Below are 21,355 nucleotides of genomic sequence, written 5' to 3' on the forward strand. Positions count from 1 at the left end.
CTAAGAATTGTCATTTATTTTTGTTCAGTGCTGTATCCACATTACAGAGTATAATTCTAGGCACACAGTAAGCTCTCTATGAATAGATACTGAATAAATTTATGATTAATGAATATATTTTACATTAAAAATCATCTTAACATTGTGATTAATATCATGACCTTTGATTTTGATCCCAGCTCTTCTATTATCTAGTAAATCTTCATCAAATCTCTTGGAACTTTTTATTCTATTTTCTCATCCAAAAAATTAATAATGCTTAAAAGGTTAAACTGAAAAAAAAAAAAGACCATACACACACAATAATACAGATAGAGAGATAGATATTATTTGAGATAATCTTTTTGGAAATAATTAGAGGAATATGCTTTGATAACCTTATAAAACTAAGATCACTTGACTTATAGTTTATGAGAAATGTGGACATAGTTTTAAGAGCAGGGATGATCATCACATTATTTTTGTAGTGAGAAAATAGGAAAAAATGTAAATGTCCAATAATAAAAAAAAAGAGCTATGATTTTAGCATATTATAGAGTACTCTGGAGCATTTTTTTTCTGAAAACAAAGACTTCATTTCATTTTATGAATGATTCCTTATTATGCACAGATCTAAACCTATAGATCTAAATCTATAACTTAGTCATAGGCAGATTTTAAATTTCTGTTCTTTATTAATGTCATCACTACCAACATCATTATTTAAAAAGATTCTCCTTTCTTACTACCTTTTGCAACATGCCTGTATTTGCAAAAATAATTTCATTTGTCATTTATAAGGGAGATTAATTAAGCATGCATCCCACTATTTTGATCTCCTGTCATTATTAAATCTACAAATAAAGATAATGTAAGTGATTAATAAAATGCTCTCCTCCCAGAATGTGTTATTATACATGATAAGCATACATACTAAATGAAAAGCAACTGCTAAATAAAAAAATAGGGGCACCTGGGTGGCTCAGTCAGTTACGCATCCAGCTTCAGCTCAGGTCATGATCTCACAGTTCATGAGTTCCAGCCCTGGAGCCTACTTCAGATTCTGTGTCTCCCTCTCCCTCTGCCCCTCCCCCACTCATGCTCTGTCTCTCTCTCTCTCTCTCTCTCTCTCTGTCTCTCTTTCTCTCTCTGTCTCAAAGTAAATAAACATTAAAAATAATTTAGAGGTGCCTGGGTGGCTCAGTGGGTTAACTGTCTGACTTTAGCTCAAGTCATGATCTCACAGCTTGTGAATTCAAGCCCCGCGTCAGGCTCTGTACTGACAGCTCAGAACTTGGAGCCTACTTCAGATTCTGTCTCCTTCTCTCTCTACCCTTCCCCCACTCCTGCTCCATCTCTCAGTCTCTCAAAAATAAATAAACGTTAAAAAAATTAAAAAAAATAAGTAAATAAATATCTGTTCCTCAATTCCACACGTAGGGCAAAGTAATGATGACAAAGTGATATCCTTATATTGAAATTATTAATATTTTGCATTTGAAATATCATAGGCATTTTTCTATTGAGAAAGAAAAAGTGATTAAGTCATGTCAATCAGTCCCTATTCATAAATTTGAGTGCAACATTTTATGTGATAAAACTAGTTTAAGGTGAAAAATTATATGTGAAGAACGTCAATTATTTAATGAATCTCTTTTAAAAAGATCAAATTTCAGATGAATACCATTGGCTTTTCATCATCTATGTAAAGGATCTCTTATTTTGAGACAGGGTGCTGAATAGTTGTTAAAAAGAAAAAGCAGAGGGGAAAAAAGAAGCAGCAGCAAGGAATGCATCCTCTCTCCCTGAGTGATGAAGTTTTGACCACTTCTTTCCCGAGCTATGCATTTATTCAAGAAACAAACGGCAGAAGAGTACCACTGCATGGTACTTGGTGTTGGAGATGCCACACAGATTAAGCTCCAGTTAGAGCCTTCTATAATCTCAAAAGCACAAGGGGAGAAAATGTGTATACATTTAAATTAAACTTAATTAAGTTCCCCTGGGTGGCTTAGTCAGTTTAAAGACTTGATTTTGGCTCAGGTCAGGATCTCATGGTTGGTGGGATCAAGCCCCACATCAGGCTCTGCACTGAGAGCGTGGAGCCTGCTTGGGGTTCTCTCTTCCCTCTCTCTCTCTGTCCCCCCCCTCACATCTCTCTCAAAATAAATAAACATTAAAAAATAAACATCATTAAATATAAGTAAGTAAAACTAAGTACGAGTATGCAATACTTCATTATGTTTCAGGTACACTGAATTAATTCTTATATATAAACACACATTTTGCTCTTGAAAATCAAGTCTCAATTTTCTGACAATAAGCCTTGGTCATTTTCTGGCTGAGGTCTTTCAAAAATGCATGGCCTCATACTCTAATTGTATTTTCTAGTCCCTCTTTATTGTGAAATGCTAAGCTTCTTTCATTTGGCTAATTAAGAGGCCCCCCACACCACACACTATCTTTGGGCTGCTTAATTTACCAACTCACAATCTTTAACTGTTTTTATTTGTTAAATAGGCAACATAAAAGCAATGAGAAGTTAATTAGTATAAACTCCAATTAGGAATCATAATATTGCTGTCTCCTGGTATAATCAGAAAACACTACTTGTGGATTTCTTTCTATATGTGCATATGTTTTTTCCTATTTCTAGTAAGATTCACTACTGTTACTGTTTTTTAATTTATTTTTTTACCATTTATTTATTTTTGAGAGACAGAGAGAGACAGAGTGTGAGTGAGGAAGAGGCAGAGAAAAGAGGGGGTCATAGAATCAGAAGCAGGCTCCAGGCTCTGAGCTGCCATCACAGAGCCTGACACGGGGCTCAAACTCATGTACTGTGAGACCATGATCTGAGCTAAAGTTGGATGCTTAATTGACTGAGTCACCCAGGCACCCACTATTATTACCGTTTTATGAAACATTATCTTCTATTTGATCCTTTTCAAAATAGATATGACTAAATAAAGCAAATCTGATTTTGTTTCAAGTCTGTACCAAGAAAAATCAGGGACTGTACAATCTGCAAAATTTCAAACATACCAAAGAGACACATTTATCTTTCTTTTTATGTTTATGGTATACTATATTTCAGAGGGAAATCTACTATTTGTCTTGGGTTAATGATAGATATTGTAATTGACCTATCCCACCACAGTTTACCCATCCACCTTTTAAAAAGATGTAAGATTTCTTTGCACAATGTCTATAATAGAGTTATCTATCCACTTTTTTTAAAGTTTATTTATTTATTTTGAGAGAAAGAAACACATACATGCAGGAAAGGGGCAGAAAGAGAGAGGGAGAGAGAGAATCCTAAGCAGGCTCTGTGCTTTGAGTGCAGAGTCTGATGCAGGGCTCGATCTCACTAACAGTAAGATCACGGCTTGAACCAAAATCAAGAGTTGGCCACTCAACCAAGTGAACCACCCAGGCACATGATCTATCCACCCTTTTAAAAATTTCTAAACAAAGTAGGTGTGCTCCTTCCCATACTCGCCCTGGTTTTATCAAACCATTGTCAGAAAGATCTTCTTTGTGCTGAGCCAAAATCTGCCAGTCCTGATACCATCTAATATCCCTGGCTTTAGTTTTACACTAAGGAACACATCTAATTTCTATTTTCTGTGACGGCCCTTTCAACACTCATAATAGATACCATCCTCCCCATATTTTGCCATGTTTTCTCTTTCCATAGCTACATTTCTAATTCCTTCATTATAGTTGCTAAATCTTTGAGAATTATGATTGTCTCCTTGTATATAGTCTTCATTAAGGGACAGCATCTCAGGTGTCTTTTAACTGGCATTTCAAACACTAGAATATTTACCTCCTGTGTTCTAGAGCAACACCAAGCAACATAAATATAATGCAAACCATGCATGTATAAGCTTAATTTTTTGTAGTCATGTTAATAAAAAATAAAGAGAACTAAGTGAAATCAACATAGTAAGATGTTTAATTTAACCCAATGTATCAAAACCATTAATTCAATCTGTCAAGAATATGACATTTTACTAATGTTTTACATTTTTCCTTTTTTTTTTTTTTCTCTAAGCCTTCGAAATCTGGTGTATTTTATACTTACGACACACCTCGATTTGGACTAGGCACATTTCAGGTGCTCAATAGCCACATGTTCAGTGGCTACAGTACCAAACAGCACAGTTTTAGATAGTTTATTAGCTCAGCCTAAAATTATATCAATGTTTCTAAAGTTCATGTGACAATCTAAGTTCACACTGCATATGGTCAATGAAAATATCTAAATTGGCCTATCAGTTACTATTCCTCATACTATATTTTAAGAAGTATATTTTTGTTATAAAACACATGCTCAAGTTCATTCTAACCACTGGTAGGTGCCTGTTGACATGTGCCAGCATACCCACCTCCAGATTATCTGTAATCTTGACTCTGTAGTTTACTAAATCAACTTGCCATTTTGACTGGCTCATTCTACAGTTTGATAAGAATTCCTTTATTTATTTAAAACTGGTTTACCAAAATAAATTAGTTAACTAGTTTTACCCAAATAAGTAGTTAACTAGACTTTTTGTGATCATTTTGCAATATACTCAAATATTGAATCAGTATGTTGTATACACTGAAAGAAATACAGCTGACCCTCGAACAATGCAGGGGTTATAGGGGCCCACCTCACCCAGGGGTGGAAATCCCCCAAAACTTTCAGATCCCTAAAAGCTTAAATAATAGACTATTGTTGACTTGAAGGCTTACCAATAACAGAAACAGTCAATCAACATATACACTGTACATTTATATTTTTCTTATAAGGTAAGCTAGAGACAAGAAAATGTTATTAAGAAAATCAAAAGGAAGGGCGCCTGTGTGGCTCAGTTGGTTAAGCCTCCAAATTCAGCTCAGGTCATGATCTCACGGTTCCTGGGTTTGAGCCCCACATGGGGCTCCATGCTGTCAGCACAGAGCCTGGAGCCAGCTTCGGATCCTCTGTCTCCCTCTCCCTCTTGCCCTTCCCCACTCACACTCTCTCTCCCACTCTCAAAAATAAACAAACATGAAAAAAAAAAAGAAAATCAAAAGAAAAAAATACATTTATTGTACTATACATATATTTATTGAAAAAAATCCATGTATAAGCAGGCCAGGATGGGCTGGGCCAAGGATGATGGCAGCTGGTGGGGGAAGGGAGGGTGCTGGCCCAGAAATGGGGATGTGATACAGCCTTAGGGGCTAGGCTCAGCATAGGCAGCCACAGGGGCATGAGGGTGAGCAGAGGAGGCCCATGGGTAGCAACAGCAGCCTCGGGGCTCAGTACAATTGCCCGATCAGTCTGGAGGTGTACCACTCATTGGTACCCATCAGCAGCTGTGGCCACACATGAGTGCCTAGATTGTAGGAGGCCTACAGGCTAAGGTGCCACCAGGGAGAAGGATCTGAGCTAAACTTGGAATAGCCCGAGGCCAGGGAGCCCAGGGCAGAGGACCTGGGAGGACAGAACATGGGGGCACGGGGCTCCATGAGCAGAATGATCCCTGCCCTTCGGATGCTATTCCTCCCCTTTGGCCCAGCCTCCTGCCCACCAGCCCCAGGAACTCTACCTGACCTCCTGCAGCCCTGCCCCCTGTGACATCTGAAAGTAATCACATAAGAGGCCTCAAGTGGAAACTGCACAGCCAAGCCCTTCCAGAATTCTTGACCCAAAGAATCTATAATAATCATAAATTCCCCATTTTATACTACCAAGTTTTTGAGTTAATTATACAGCATTGGGTCACCAGAACATGATCTTAACACTTAGTGTGACAGTGTTTTGCTAATATAGTATTTCTCAATGTATTCTAACGCTTTTGTCTATAATTGGAAAGAGTGCACTTAAGTATGACAAAAACAAGATTTAGAGAAGATAAATCAATATATTAACACTGGTTTTCTCTAAAAGAGGGAAATATAGGCACCAGAATCATTGTTTATATTTTTCAGAATTTTCAGATTCTCTATAATAAACCTACTATTTCAAAAGCAAAACACAATAAATGCTGTGCAGTTGAATTAGTGATAAACCAAAAAATATATTAGTAGCTACTGCAAAAGGGAAAAATTGTAACTACTGTTTTCCAAAGCTTAGGTTCCTTCCTTCCTGCCTGCCTGCTGCCTTGCCTCCCCACCTCTCTCCTCCCTTCCTTCTCCCTTCTAGGACTCTTCTCCTTTAAACAACAACAACAACAACAACAACAATAAATAATCCAAAATTGACATTAATATACATTTCATACTTTATAATCTCTCTCTAGTAAGGAGAAGGTTAACTAGGAAGACATTTTTGTAGCAGCAGCTACAGGAGAACATGGAAGGTGCATTCTATGGGCTCTGGAGGCAGGAGGCTCTCAGGGTCAACTTCAAGTCCCATGTATTTGAAAAGAGTCACTTTCCTAGGCTGAAATTTCCCTGAGTTTACTATTAACAGGGTTATTTGAAATATTTGTGTGCCCCAAGTGTATGAAGTTTAATAGCTTAGATAATCCCATGACCAGATCATGCACTCCCACAGACTTCTTAAATATGTGCCTGTAATTGTAAAGCACTGAAGTATTAAGGCTCAGAATTTAATTAGATAATTCACTAGAGACGAGTTACTTTTTCAGGCAGTAGCGCATGCAGGATTCACTTTACAGTGATTACATCTTAGTTAAAATAGATATTTATCATAAAGCGGGCCTTGTCTACAAAGTTACAAACTAGTAGGGACATAAAGGAAAATAAATGCATCCAACTCTAGAGGATAACAATACTGTTTTTTTGCAGAGCATCAATTCTGGAGGACAAACAACAACACAGCAACTATATCACATATATAATTTATGTGTTCCTTCTATTAGATACTATTTAAGCAATTAATTCAGTTTTTAACTTTTCTATTCAGAAAAAGCTTATTCTCATGAAGACATGGCCCATCATGCATAAAGGACAGTTCTAATTATGCTAAAATGACAGTAAATTTAAAGTTTCTGACCTCAAACATAAGACACAATAAGAAAGGGAGTTAATGTAAAATAAATGGTTAATTTAACTATTAATTAGTCCATTTAATGTGTATTTTTAATCCAAACAATAAGGAAACTACAAATGAAAATGAGTTTAAATACTTGTTTCTACTTGTTTGTCTTAAAAAATGTGTATATAAAAACACTACTGATTTCTCAAGGATGGCTTAAAAATGTAATTGTTAAATAATTTATATATTTTTTAATGTTTACTTTTGAGAGAGAGAGAGATACACAGAGCGTGAGTGGGGAAGGGGCAAAGCAAAAGAGACACAAACCATGAGTGGGTGAGGGGAAGAGAGAAAGCGAGGGAGACACAGAATCCAAAGCAGGCTTCAGGCTCTGAGCTGTCAGCACAGACCCTGATGCAGGGCTCAAACCGACCAACCGACCGGGAGATCATGACCTGAGCAAAAGTCAGGCGCTCAATTGAATGAGCCACCAAGGTGCCCCATGCAATTGTTAAATAATTTAAATGGACCAATAGTTTCAAACATATTGTGAAAATAAATAAAATAAACTGGATTTGGGGATGCCTAGGTAGCTTAGTATGTCTGACTTCAGCTCAGGTCATGATCTGATCTCAGGGTTCATGGGTCGAACCCCAAGATGGGCTTTGCACTGATGGTTTGAGCCCCACGATGGGCTTTGCACTGACAGTGTGGAGAAGGTTTCAGGTTTTCTGTCTCCCTCTCCTTCTGCCCCTCCCCCCTCAAAAATAAGCATTAAAAAATAAAATAAATGTATTTAAATGTTTAAACTGAAACTATTTGTGACTTATGACTCAAATAACAAAAAATAACATTGCCTCATACAAGAAATGCTAACGACTAGCCAATTTTTAACCACAAATAATCTGATCATTAACATAATTTCTTCTTCTTTTTTTTTTTTTTTTACCATTTTCAAATTATGGCATAAAAACTCATTCCACAGTTGGAAAAAAAAAAAAAAGAAATGAAAAAAAAAAAAACCTTCTAAGAAGCAGATACAAAAATGAAATGTAAGCCACAAGGCTGGAGAAGCATAATAAATGCTGCATGAACATTGCAAATAAAAGTACCATTTGTCTTGCAATTACTTAATTAGAACAGTTTATATGATTTCAAATGAATGAGAAAATAATTATTCCAGCATACAGAATAAAGCTATGAAGATATATAAAGACTTTCAAAATGGCTGTGTGATCAAAAGACCAGGGGCTTTGGACCTAGAAAGATGGGATAGTGTCCCAGTGTTGAAATGGTGAGGTGGGGCCATTAAGTTAGTTAGATTTCCAAGACTCCTACCTCTGTAAAAAATATTATCACTGGCCAACAAGCAAGAACGTTGGGAGGTTTAAATTGATACATACATTTCCCATATGATAGGCACAATATGAGTGCTCAACAAAAATTTGTCCCCTCTACTGCAATCTCTTATTTAACTAGTTGTCAAAGAAGAAACAGGGTAATAGAAAAATTAGTGATCAGAGAAATGATCCAATACAAAAATTAAAAATCCACCATGTATAGATAGATAGGTAGGCAGATAGATATACAGATATAGATATCTACTTAAGGCAGAATTATCATCACATGACTTTCCCTTCATACCAGGCAATTATTCAATATAGTAAGTTTGAGAAGTATTCATATTTTCTTCTTCTTTATAACAGCAATGGGGAAACTGAGGCTGGGGACATGTGTGGAAACCATGAGTCAGGTTACATTTCTCAACTGTGCTGTGTGGCCTCCTAATAATACATCGAAAATATTCCTTTATGGTCCTCCCAAGTGACTATTATCAATGTTAATTTATACAAAAGAGAGGTACTTTCCATTATTATGACTTTTTAGGAAGATTGGTTTTAATCACCATCATGAACAATTGAAAATAGGATGGAATAAACATATATGCATAAAAAACAAGAAAAGAGGGGGAAAAAGTACAATGATGTATTTTCATATTGGTGGACATGTTTCTAAGCCTAGAGATAAAAAAAAACATAGCAAAGTAAAAGATGAATTTCATCACAAAATTCAAACTTTCTTTTAAGAAAAATAAAATTAAAGGCGAAATATTTTTTAAAAATTATGTTCAAAAAAGATAATAAAACCTATCATTGAATTACACAAACATGTGGCTTAAAAAATACACAAAGACAACAAAAGAAAAAGGAGTGGCATACATAAATACATTACTCACAATGAAGGTAATAAAACTGAAAATATGTGCTGAGAATGTTAGTTAAACCAGTATTCAAATACATAAGATACAAATAACTAGGAAATATGTGTGTGGTTTTTATATCTATATGGATGTATATAAATACATTTAATTTTGTGTATGAATATATAAATATACTCAGAGAACGATAGCCAAGGAGCCATGCCTACGGAAAGTTCTCAAGATCTGGACCTGATTTAACAAAAATGCTGAACTGTAATGGATGAAAATCTGAGGGACCTCGGAAAGAGTGATTATACTTTGCGTGTAAGATAGATAGATAGATAGATAGATAGACAGACAGATAGATAGATACATACATAAAATAAGAAAATAAGGGACTAAGTTAGCCAGCTGCTAAGATGGTCCCCCAAATCCTCATTTCTTAGTGGTCTCCTACACTGAATTAGAACTGACCTTTGTGACCAAAAAAAAAAAAAAAAAAAAAGTAAATAAAAATAAAAGAAAAAGTACACCTTCGGATCACATGGCTTTTACACTTGCAGGCCCACCACAGAATATATATATTGGCATATTCTAAGAAGCTGCTGCCTGAGGTCTGGCTTCCACTCAGCCTGAATCGAAGTGCTAGGATCCTCTCTTTTGGGATGCTGACAGGTATTGGCATAGCCTCAACTACTGAGAATGTTTTAAAAATATAATAGGCTGCTTGGACAAGTGCAGAAATTTGAGAGACAACCAGGAGCTCAGGCGGGGTTGAACAACAAGGTGCATCTCTTACACAAGGCCCATCTCTTAAGACTGGACAAGGTGATTGTTTCATATATAGATACCAACACAGAGTCCAACATAAAGAAGAGAGGAATATGTTCCACATGAAAGAACAAGATAAACTACACACACACACACACACACACACACACACACACACACACACACACACACTAAATAAAACAGAGCTAAGTAAATTTACCTGATAAAGAGATCAAAGTAATGCTCATAAAGAGCCCACTGAACCGAGAAGTAGAATGGATGAACACAATGAGAATGTCAACAGAGATGGATAATAGATGAAAGTAGTGAAGAGAAGTCACAGAGCTGAAGAATATAATAACTGAACTGAAAAATACACTAGAGGGGTTCAACAGGTATATTCACATATATGCGTGCATATGTATATGAATATTATTCAGCCATAGAAATTAAATCTTTCCATTTGTAACAGCATGGATGGAAATTGAGGGCATTATTCTAAGTGAAATAAGACAAAGAAAGACAAATATTATATGATCTCTCTTATATGCAGAATATTAAAAAATTTAATTATAAGCACTAAGCTTATAGATACAGAGAATATATTGGTAGTTGCTAGACATGGGATTGAGACATAGGAAAAATGGGTGAACTGTTTTTATTTTTATTTTTTGTTATTTAAATAAATCAAATTAAAATGAAAGGTCTGTGAAAGTAATGGGTAACTTTTTTTTTTAATGTTTATTTATTTTTCAGAGAGAGAGAGTGAGCATGTGAGTGGGATAGGGGCAGAGAGAGCGTGAGAGAGAATCCTAAGCAGGTTCTGTGCTGTCAGCACAGGGCCAGACACAGGGGCTTGAACTCATGAACCCTGAGATCATGACCTCAGCTGAAATCAAGATTTGGCCACTTAACTGACTAAGCCACCTAGGCACCCTCAAAGTAACAGGTAAGTCCTAAGGAAGGATTATATAATACATTTAAGTTTCTGCCTTTATCCTTTGTATTATGCATTCTGGAGATATCCAAGTACCATGTTATTAGGACATTCAAGCAGTATTTTAGAAAGGTCCCCAGGGAGAAACCTGAAGCCTCATGCCAAAAGCTAGCACCAATTTACATAAACCCAAGTGAATGATGTACCTTGAAAACATATTCTTCAACCTCAGTTAAGCTGTCGGATGCCTGAAGACCCAGCTCAGGGTTGACTGTAACTTCACTAGAAATGCTGAGTCAGAACCATCCAGCCAAGCCAATCCCAAATTCCCATTACACAGAAACAGAGTACAATAAACGCTCTTTTTAAAAAGTCACTAATTTGGGGGCAATTTATTGCATAGTTATATAAAACGAATACTGATTCTGTGTGTGTGTGTGTGTGTGTGTGTGAAAGAGAGAGGGTGATAATGTGTATATGTATTTGACCAGTAGATAATCAAGTTAATAATTATTTTTTCTTTAAAATACAGTTCTAAGTTGGTAAAGATGGTAATGTAACAAGCCGCACATTGCCTAAGGGCAGTATAAAGCAACGTGACGATTTTGGAAAGCAGTGCTTCCAACTATATCAGGAGCCTTAAAATGTGTTATACTTGGAAACCTATCTCACACAATATATAAAAATTGATTCAAAATGAATCAACAACCTACATATAAGAACTAGAAGTATAAAACTTTCAGAAAAAATCATAGGGATAAAACTTTATGACCTTCAGTTTGGCAGCGGATTCCTAAATTCAACTTCAAGAGCTTGCATGTAGATAAATGAAACTTTATCAGAATTTTTCAAATTTACGCATCAAAGGACATTATCAAGAAAGGGAAAAGACAATCTACTGAGTGGAAGAAAATGTTTTCAAGTCATGTATCATATAAGTGTCTACTGTCCAGAATATAAAAGAGCTCTTAAACACAACTACAAAAAGAATAAAGAAATAGGCAAAGGAATTCAAGAGTCCTTTCTCCAGAAAAAGAAATACAAAAGACCAACAAGCATATAAAATACATTCAACGTCACTAGTCATTAGGGAGGTGAATACCAAAACCACAAGGAGATACCAATTCATACACTCAGGATAGTTTATAATAAGACACAGAAAATGGGGCACCTGCATGGCTCAAACGGTTAAGCATCCGACTTTGGCTTAGGTCATGATCTCATGGTTTGAGTTTGAGCCCCATGTCAGGCTCTGTGCTGACAGCTCAGAGCCTGGACCCTGCTTCAGATTCTGTGTCTCCCTTTCTCTCTGCCCCTCCGCTGCTGGCACTCTGTCTCTCTCTTTCTTTCTCTCTCAAAAATGAATAAACATTAAACAAAATAAAAAAAGAAGACAGATGGAAAAAACAAGTGTTTAGCGAGGATACAAAGAAATTAGGATTCATACATTGTTAGTGGGAATATAAAATGGTGCAGCCACTTTGGAAAGTAGTTTGGTGGTTCCTCAAAAAGTTAAACACAGAATTAGCATATTACCTGCACTTCCACACCTCAATTTATACTCTGAAAATTTAAAAGAGGCACTCAGGAAATTCATGTGTACAAATGTTCACAGCAGCACTATACTTAATAGACAAAAGGTGGGAATAAGGCAAATATTGCTCAAAGGATAAATGAATAAACAAACTGTGATATATACATACAAAGGGTTACTATTTAACCATAAAAAATGAAGTGCTAATACATACTGCAATGTGAATAAAACTTAAAACATTATATTAAGTGAAGAAAGCCAGACAAAAAGGTCACATGCCATATGATTTCATTTACGTTATATATCCAAATGGGTAAATCCACAGAAATAGAAATAAGATTGGTGGCTACCAAACGGTGTGATGGGGACAATGGGGACTGATGGATTAGTGGATACAGGGATTTCTTTTTGGGTGATAAAAATGTTTTGGAACTAGATACAGGGGATAGCTGCACAACATTGTAAATGTACTGTATTGCAGTGAATCGTACACTTTAAAGCAGCTTATTTTGTGTTGACTATTGTGAATTTCAGTTCAGTTACCGACTGTTACTTTCGGGGCACCTGAGTGACTCAGTCAATTAAGCGTCCAACTCCAGCCTGCCCCAAATAATGCTTAATATATGATAATTCCTGTTTACCTACTTTTACACATAAAGGGGATAAAAGGAATGAATAAAACACACCAAAATAATTTTAGTGGATGCATTTAAGTGGTTGCATTTTGTATGACTGTTTTCTTCCCGTCTTTGTTAATGGGCATTATACACATGTGCACGCACACACACACACACACACACACACAGCCAGACACGCACAGACACACACATTAAATCATGGCCTTTCATTACTCTAAAACCATCAAAGATCCCAAATGGCCATCTCAGTATAAACTGTAAAGAATAAAATGGAATTCAAGTTCTTCTATAATTTGGGCTCCACTAGGTACAAAGTTTTGTTATTTACCAGTAGGCTAGTTAGTCTGAACTGACTGCTATCCCTCCAAGATGTAATGCTAGTTCCACAAAGCCCTATGTTATTGCCCATGTGGGATGCTTTTCTGTTCATCTTTACCTATTTGCTCTTCAATTCCCATCAAAGGCTTCCCTTCCCACCATGATCATCTTGAATGGAAATTTTCTCTATTCTTCCATACTATCACTTCCCTAACACCTCACACAATGCTGTACACAGTGGATACAAGTGTTTGTGCCATATTACCTCTATCTGTTTGTATGTTTCTTGAATTAGATTATTCAATCTTGCGTGGACGTGCACACAAGACTGTATAGTTGTTCTGTCTTTTGTAACTTTGAGTCTTGAGAGTTTTTATATATAATCTAGATATTAGTCCTTATTGGATATGGGAATAGCGAATATTTCCTACCAGCCTGTAGGTTGGATTTTCATCCTCTTTTACAGACCAACTCCATTCTGAGTTTTGATATACTGTGAGGCCTAGATCAGTGTATTTTTGCTTGTGTGTTTGTTTTGCCTATGGATGCCCAATGGCTCCAGCAACACTTACAGAAAAAACTATTTTCTTCCATTGAATTACATTTGCACTTCCGTCAAATTTGTATGGATCTGTTTCCCAGTTCTCTAAACTATTTCTTTGATGTCTATGTCTATCCCCCTGCTCATTCCACATAGTCTTGATTATAGTAGCTACTAAAATCTGTTTTGTTTTTAAATTCATTATCAGTTTAATACAGATTTATATGAAGTTAAAAATGTTTAGATAATTAATATTATTTTAAAACTTGGAAATTGTAATATTTTGTTTATAAAACAAATGTTTTTCTCCTATCACATGTATTTTTCAAATCTCAATGAATACAGGGAACAGGACAAAAGTAAAGTAAAAAGGCCAAGATTTATAATGGGAAAAGAGATCTTTGATCATAATCTCCCATGTTCTGCAGTGTAAATTAGTTATTTTAAATGAAAATATATAAACTTGTCTAAAAACATAGTGCATGTATATTCCAAAATACTAAAAGACTAAAATAATTACTTAGAAGGTCCTTGGAACTGTGAAATTTTATGTGCTCAAAGGCTTTCAATGCTTTATATGAGGACTTCTGTCTTAAGTCTATAAATTTTTATTGTCTTAAAGCACATAAAAATTTCTTGAATGATTTCCAATCATTTATTTTCTACAAAAGCTAATCTGCTGAATTGCCTTTCAACATTTACTTTGCTTCTTAACAGTGCAAATTATATCTAAACACAAAATACTCAACAACCATACATATTGTTCTAATTGTGTGCTGTAGAGCTGACACAGAATAATGAAATGCTAATTGCAATTAGAGCATTTTATTTGTTCAGAATTGATTCCTTGGTTTGACCCGCTTTCAGAATTTTCTACAACCACAGGCTTACACTCAAATACCACAAAAGAATTCATTGACCACAACCAGAATCAATGTTTTCACTAGTCCCTTCCCATTATGTACACTGCATCTCAGGACACAGCCATCAGCAAACTCCTTAATCTATACATACATGAAGCACTTGCATATATAATAAGGCTGTCCTGAAAATGGCAAAAGGCTTACTTTGTCCAATTTGCTATACACCTTCCACACTCCCCTCTAAAAGCGACAGACTAGGAAGCATGTAGACCTAGTAGACTGCTGCAGGTATTTGCTAGCCAGGTATGGAAGACAGGACACTTTCTCCAAACCTCTCTTGTGCAATACCGGTTATCAGTACCTCCCTGCAGCTATTGGATATGTCAAATTGTTTCTAGAGGAGTAGATGACCAAATACAACTATGACTTGTTACCTGAATGAATCACAAGGAAAGATTTTCAAAGAAGATCCCTTCTTTACCTGTTTGACATCATATGCCAGAAGAACATATTTTAAATCGGGTGAAACTGAATGTTTTGAGGCTTTGAAGGTTACCTAGAAATAAAAAAAAAAGGCAGTTACAAAAGCAGTAAAAACCTTAATAACAGAGACATTAATATGCATTTGGATATTTAATGTATATATTTAAAAAGATCTGAATTCTCATCATAACTCTGTGGAAAAGGCATTTTGATTTCTATTATAAATATGCATGTATGTATGTATACTTATTCCAATGGATATAAACACTTGGAGAGGCCATATTACAAATTTCATTAGGAAGAAAATTTTCTAGCATATCTTTTTTATGTATATCATGTGAAGACTATGTTAATATTTTCATAAGAAAAAAGCAAAAACTTACTGAACTTTTTAAGTAACCAAAATGCTTTTATATTTTCAAGTTAGAAGGGAAGGAAGGAAGGAAGGAAGGAAGGAAGGAAGGAAGGAAAGAAAGAATAAAAGGAAAGGAAAGAAAAGAAAAAAAAGAAAAGAAAGGGAAGGAAGGAGGAAGGAAGGAAGAAAGAGTAACATGTTGTGGTATCATAATTTCTGTCTCTACTTTTGTTTCCTTATAGGTTTCATACTTGTATTTAAAAGAAGATACTTATATTAAAGACAGAGTCTCTTTAGAGGACACTCCCATAGTAAAATTAATTAAAACATAAATACTGATTATACTTGATTATAACTACACTGCACCTGATTGATTTTGCGCCTACAATTCTATCATTGAATAGGCCTACTATCAGAAATAATTGAAAATGAAGTGAAAAAGAAATATATTGAGAGTGGAGAAATAATTTGATTTGAAATAGAGATTATATTTAATTTCAGATGCAAAGAAAAGGCAAACAATTTGAGTTAATGCGTCAAAAGTCTACAAAATACAAAAAATAAAATAAACCGTATATGCATTTTAGGCAAACTAGTTTGCATAGTTTCTGCAGAGAAATACATATGTAAATAATTTTGTATACTTTATGTCAGGCCAATTTCTATAAGACTGAACTCTTTTAAAAATGGAAAAAAGAGAAGTCAAGGTTTTTAAATTTAGAAATCCTCAAAACACAATGGAAAGGACAAGAAACTCAGCCTAATCAATATTTGAAATAGTTTGTGTGGTATAATAAAAAAAAATATATTGAGTCTTTTTTCCTGATTCTTTGCACAGAGCTTCTAAAATACTTGTAGTTTTCTGAGCGAAAGGAGTGTCATTTATTATTAATAATTTTAACCATGCTTGGTGTATAGGAATGACATGACTCAAGGGGTAGAGGCCAGGGAAGAGTGGCTAGACAGCTTCTGGAGGGGGTGCCCACCACCTGACTAGAAGATTAGAACTTTTAACCCTAATTGGAGGCCAGGGTGGGCGGAGGGATGGGGGATGTTCAGTTGCATGGCCAATGATAATCATGCCTAGGTAATGAGAGCTCAATAAAAAACTATGAATGATGAAATTTGGAGGTGCTTCCTTATTAGTAAACATACTAATGTACTGGGAAGGTGGCATCCCCCAACTCCACAGAGACAGAGACTATGCTGGGACCCTTCTGGACCTGCCCTATTTACCTCTTCATCTAGCTCTTCATTTGTATTCTCTAAAATAAATGAGTATTCATAAGTACAGCACTTTCTGTATCATTCTAGCAAATTATCAAACCTGAAGGAGGACTGTGGGAACCACCAAATTTACAGCCAAGTTAGTCTGAAATGCAGGTAGCCTAGGGACTTGGGACATGCAGCTGGTATTTTAAGTGGGGGCAGGCACTAAATCCTTAACCGGTAGGGTCTGCACTAATTCTGGGTGGTTAGAATTGAATCAAACTATAGGACACCCAGCTGGTGTTAGAAAATTGTTAGAATAACATAGTTAATCTCTAAGCCTGATACACAAGAGAATGCAATGGTCTGGGAAAAAATACTGTTATATGGCAATATTAAGATTTGGGAGTTTTGCCTCCATACATCTATCTTATACAGCCCATGTATAAGACACTTCAAAAGAAGATCAGAATAGTCATTGGCAGTAATTCACCTCAAGGATTTTAGTTTTCGTTTCAATAATAATGGAACTAACAACAAAAAATCATAGAAAGAGAGCTACCACTGATCTATTATCAGCTCTGTAAATTTCTTATAATTTAGCAAATCTCAATAGTCCTCAATATTCCTAATGAAAATATTATGAGGTCGGTATCCTCACTCTTATTCTTCCTTTCTCTGTCATTAACTTACTGTGTAGGAAAACTTAATGGAAATTTGTCTGCACAGAATTTAGGGTGACATTGAGAAAATAAGATCAGGTCTTTCAATGCTACAGTGTCAAGAGGTGTATTGTTACACAATAAAGCGAGGTTTACTATTTAAAAATTGCGCAAGAAGATGAGTATGTATAAAAAGAGAATATAAGAGAAACTCCTTAAATAAATCCTGCATTATCTCACCAGCAGGAGTTCCTTTCTTTACGTTTTGGAAGAGAGCTTCCCTTCTGAATTATTTAAAGAACATCTCACCTCTGTCGTCCTCATCCACTCTCATGTGATGTTTCTCAAAGAAATTAACTTCACACATTCACAGGTGTGTCTGTGCCTCCGGTAACAACATTTTATAGTATCTTTTACAGTTCCTACAATTATCCAGTCTGGCACTTTATTAATTATCACTATACTGCCTCCAGCTTATACAGCACATAAACTGGGAAACTTTCCAAATACCTTTTCAGGGGCCCAAGCTGCTGAACCTTCTCTGAATTTAGAGAGTTGTGAGCAGGTCACTGATGCTACAAAGTGACTTGCTGATGATGGTACACATGTAAGAAACACATTCTTGAGGAGGTTCCGGAAGATGGCGGCGTAGGAGGACGCGGGGCTCACAGCGCGTCCTGCCGATCACTTAGATTCCACCTACACCTGCCTAAAGAACCCAGAAAACCGCCAGAGGATTAGCAGAAGGGAGTCTCCGGAGTCAAGCGCAGACCAGAGGCCCACGGAAGAGGGTAGGAAGGGCGGCGAGGCGGTGCGCGCTCCACGGACTGGCGGGAGGGAGACAGGGCGGAGGGGCGGCTCGCCGGCCAAGCAGAGCCCCCGAGTCTGGCTGGCAAAAGCGGAGGGGCCGGACAGACTGTGTTCCGACAGCAAGCGCGACTTAGCGTCTGGGAGGTCATATGTTAACAGCTCTGCGCGGAAAGCGGGAAGGCTGGAGGACAAAGGGAGGGAGAGCTGCTGAGCCCCCGGACGGCAGAGCTCAGCTTGGCGGGGAACAAAGGCGCCAGCGCCATCTCCCCCGCCCATCCCCCGGCCAAAATCCCAAAGGGAACCAGTTCCTGCCAGGGAACTTGCTCGCTCCGCGCAAACACCCAACTCTGTGCTTCTGCGGAGCCAAACCTCCGGCAGCGGATCTGACTCCCTCCCGCTGCCACAGGGCCCCTCCTGAAGTGGATCACCTAAGGAGAAGCGAGCTAAGCCTGCCCCTCCAGCCCCCGTGCACCTTGCCTACCCACCCCAGCTAATACGCCAGATCCCCAGCACCACAAGCCTGGCAGTGTGCAAGTAGCCCAGACGGGCCACGCCACCCCACAGTGAATCCCGCCCCTAAGAGAGGGGAAGAGAAGGCACACACCAGTCTGACTGTGGCCCCAGCGGTGGGCTGGGGGCAGACATCGGGTCGGACTGCGGCCCCGCCCACTAACTCCAGTTATACACCACAGCACAGGGGAAGTGCACTGCAGGTCCTCACCACGCCAGGGACTCTCCAAAATGACCAAACGGAAGAATTCCCCTCAGAAGAATCTCCAGGAAATAACAACAGCTAATGAACTGATCAAAAAGGATTTAAATAATATAACAGAAAGTGAATTTAGAATAATAGTCATAAAATTAATCGCTGGGCTTGAAAACAGTATACAGGACAGCAGAGAATCTCTTGCCATAAAGATCGAGGGACTAAGGAACAGTCACGAGGAGTTGAAAAACGCTTTAAACGAATTGCAAAACAAAATGGAATCCACGATGGCTCGGCTTGAAGAGGCAGAGGAGAGAATAGGTGAACTAGAAGATAAAGTTATGGAGAAAGAGGAAGCTGAAAGAAAGAGAGATAAAAAAATCCAGGAGTATGAGGGGAAAATTAGAGAACTAAGTGATACACTAAAAAAAAATAATATACGCATAATTGGTATCCCAGAGGAGGAAGAGAGAGGGAAGGGTGCTGAAGGGGTACTTGAACAAATTATAGCTGAGAACTTCCCTGAACTGGGGAAGGAAAAAGGCATTGAAATCCAAGAGGCACAGAGAACTCCCTTCAGACGTAACTTGAATCGATCTTCTGCACGACATATCATAGTGAAACTGGCAAAATACAAGGATAAAGAGAAAATTCTGAAAGCAGCAAGGGATAAACGTGCCCTCACATATAAAGGGAGACCTATAAGACTCGTGACTGATCTCTCCTTTGAAACTTGGCAGGCCAGAAAGGCTTGGCACGATATCTACAGTGTGCTAAACAGAAAAAATATGCAGCCGAGAATCCTTTATCCAGCAAGTCTGTCATTTAGAATAGAAGGAGAGATAAAGGTCTTCCCAAACAAACAAAAACTGAAGGAATTTGTCACCACGAAACCAGCCCTACAAGAGATCCTAAGGGGGATCCTGTGAGACAAAGTACCAGAGACATCACTACAAACATAAAACATACAGACATCACAATGACTCTAAACCCATATCTTTCTATAATAACACTGAATGTAAATGGATTAAATGCGCCAACTAAAAGACATAGGGTATCAGAATGGATAAAAAAACAAGACCCATCTATTTGCTGTCTACAAGAGACTCATTTTAGATCTGAGGACACCTTTAGATTGAGAGTGAGGGGATGGAGAACTATTTATCATGCTCCTGGAAGCCAAAAGAAAGCTGGAGTAGCCATACTTATATCAGACAAACTAGACTTTAAATTAAAGGCTGTAACAAGAGATGAAGAAGGGCATTATATAATAATCACAGGGTCTATCCACCAGGAAGAGCTAACTATTATAAATGTCTATGCGCCAAATACCCGAGCCCCCAGATATATAAAACAATTACTCATAAACATAAGCAACCTTATTGATAAGAATGTGGTCATTGCAGGGGACTTTAACACCCCACTTACAGAAATGGATAGATCATCTAGACACACGGTCAATAAAGAAACAAGGGCCCTGAATGATACATTGGATCAGATGGACTTGACAGATATATTTAGAACTCTGCATCCCAAAGCAACAGAATATACTTTCTTCTCGAGTGCACATGGAACATTCTCCAAGATAGATCATATACTGGGTCACAAAACAGCCCTTCATAAGTTTACAAGAATTGAAATTATACCATGCATACTTTCAGACCACAATGCTATGAAGCTTGAAATCAACCACAGGAAAAAGTCTGGAAAACCTCCAAAAGCATGGAGGTTAAAGAACACCCTACTAACGAATGAGTGGGTCAACCAGGCAATTAGAGAAGAAATTAAAACATATATGGAAACAAACGAAAATGAAAATACAACAATCCAAACGCTTTGGGATGCAGCGAAGGCAGTCCTGAGAGGAAAATACATTGCAATCCAGGCCTATCTCAAGAAACAAGAAAAATCCCAAATACAAAATCTAACAGCACACCTAAAGGAAATAGAAGCAGAACAGCAAAGGCAGCCTAAACCCAGCAGAAGAAGAGAAATAATAAAGATCAGAGCAGAAACAATATAGAATCTAAAAAAACTGTAGAGCAGATCAACGAAACCAAGAGTTGGTTTTTTGAAAAAATAAACAAAATTGACAAACCTCTAGCCAGGCTTCTCAAAAAGAAAAGGGAGATGACCCAAATAGATAAAATCATGAATGAAAATGGAATGATTACAACCAATCCCTCAGAGATACAAACAATTATCAGGGAATACTATGAAAAATTATATGCCAGCAAATTGGACAACCTGGAAGAAATGGACAAATTTCTAAACACCCACACTCTTCCAAAACTCAATCAGGAGGAAATAGAAAGCTTGAACAGACCCATAACCAGCGAAGAAATTGAATCGGTTATCAAAAATCTCCCA

General features: G+C 37.2%; 1 protein-coding gene across 1 annotated transcript in view; it reads right to left on the reverse strand.

Annotated features, from left to right (window-relative positions):
• DPP10 (dipeptidyl peptidase like 10) overlaps positions 1–21,355 on the reverse strand; it is a 646,469-nt gene that overhangs the window by 288,670 nt on the left and 336,444 nt on the right. Inside the window, exon 5 of the mRNA XM_042994282.1 lies at positions 15,242–15,316. Within this exon, the coding sequence (XP_042850216.1) occupies positions 15,242–15,316 (75 nt within the window). The remainder of the gene's footprint in view (positions 1–15,241; positions 15,317–21,355) is intronic.

This window comes from Panthera tigris, chromosome C1 (assembly GCF_018350195.1).
Source record: "Panthera tigris isolate Pti1 chromosome C1, P.tigris_Pti1_mat1.1, whole genome shotgun sequence".
In the NCBI taxonomy this organism is placed as follows: domain Eukaryota; kingdom Metazoa; phylum Chordata; class Mammalia; order Carnivora; family Felidae; genus Panthera; species Panthera tigris.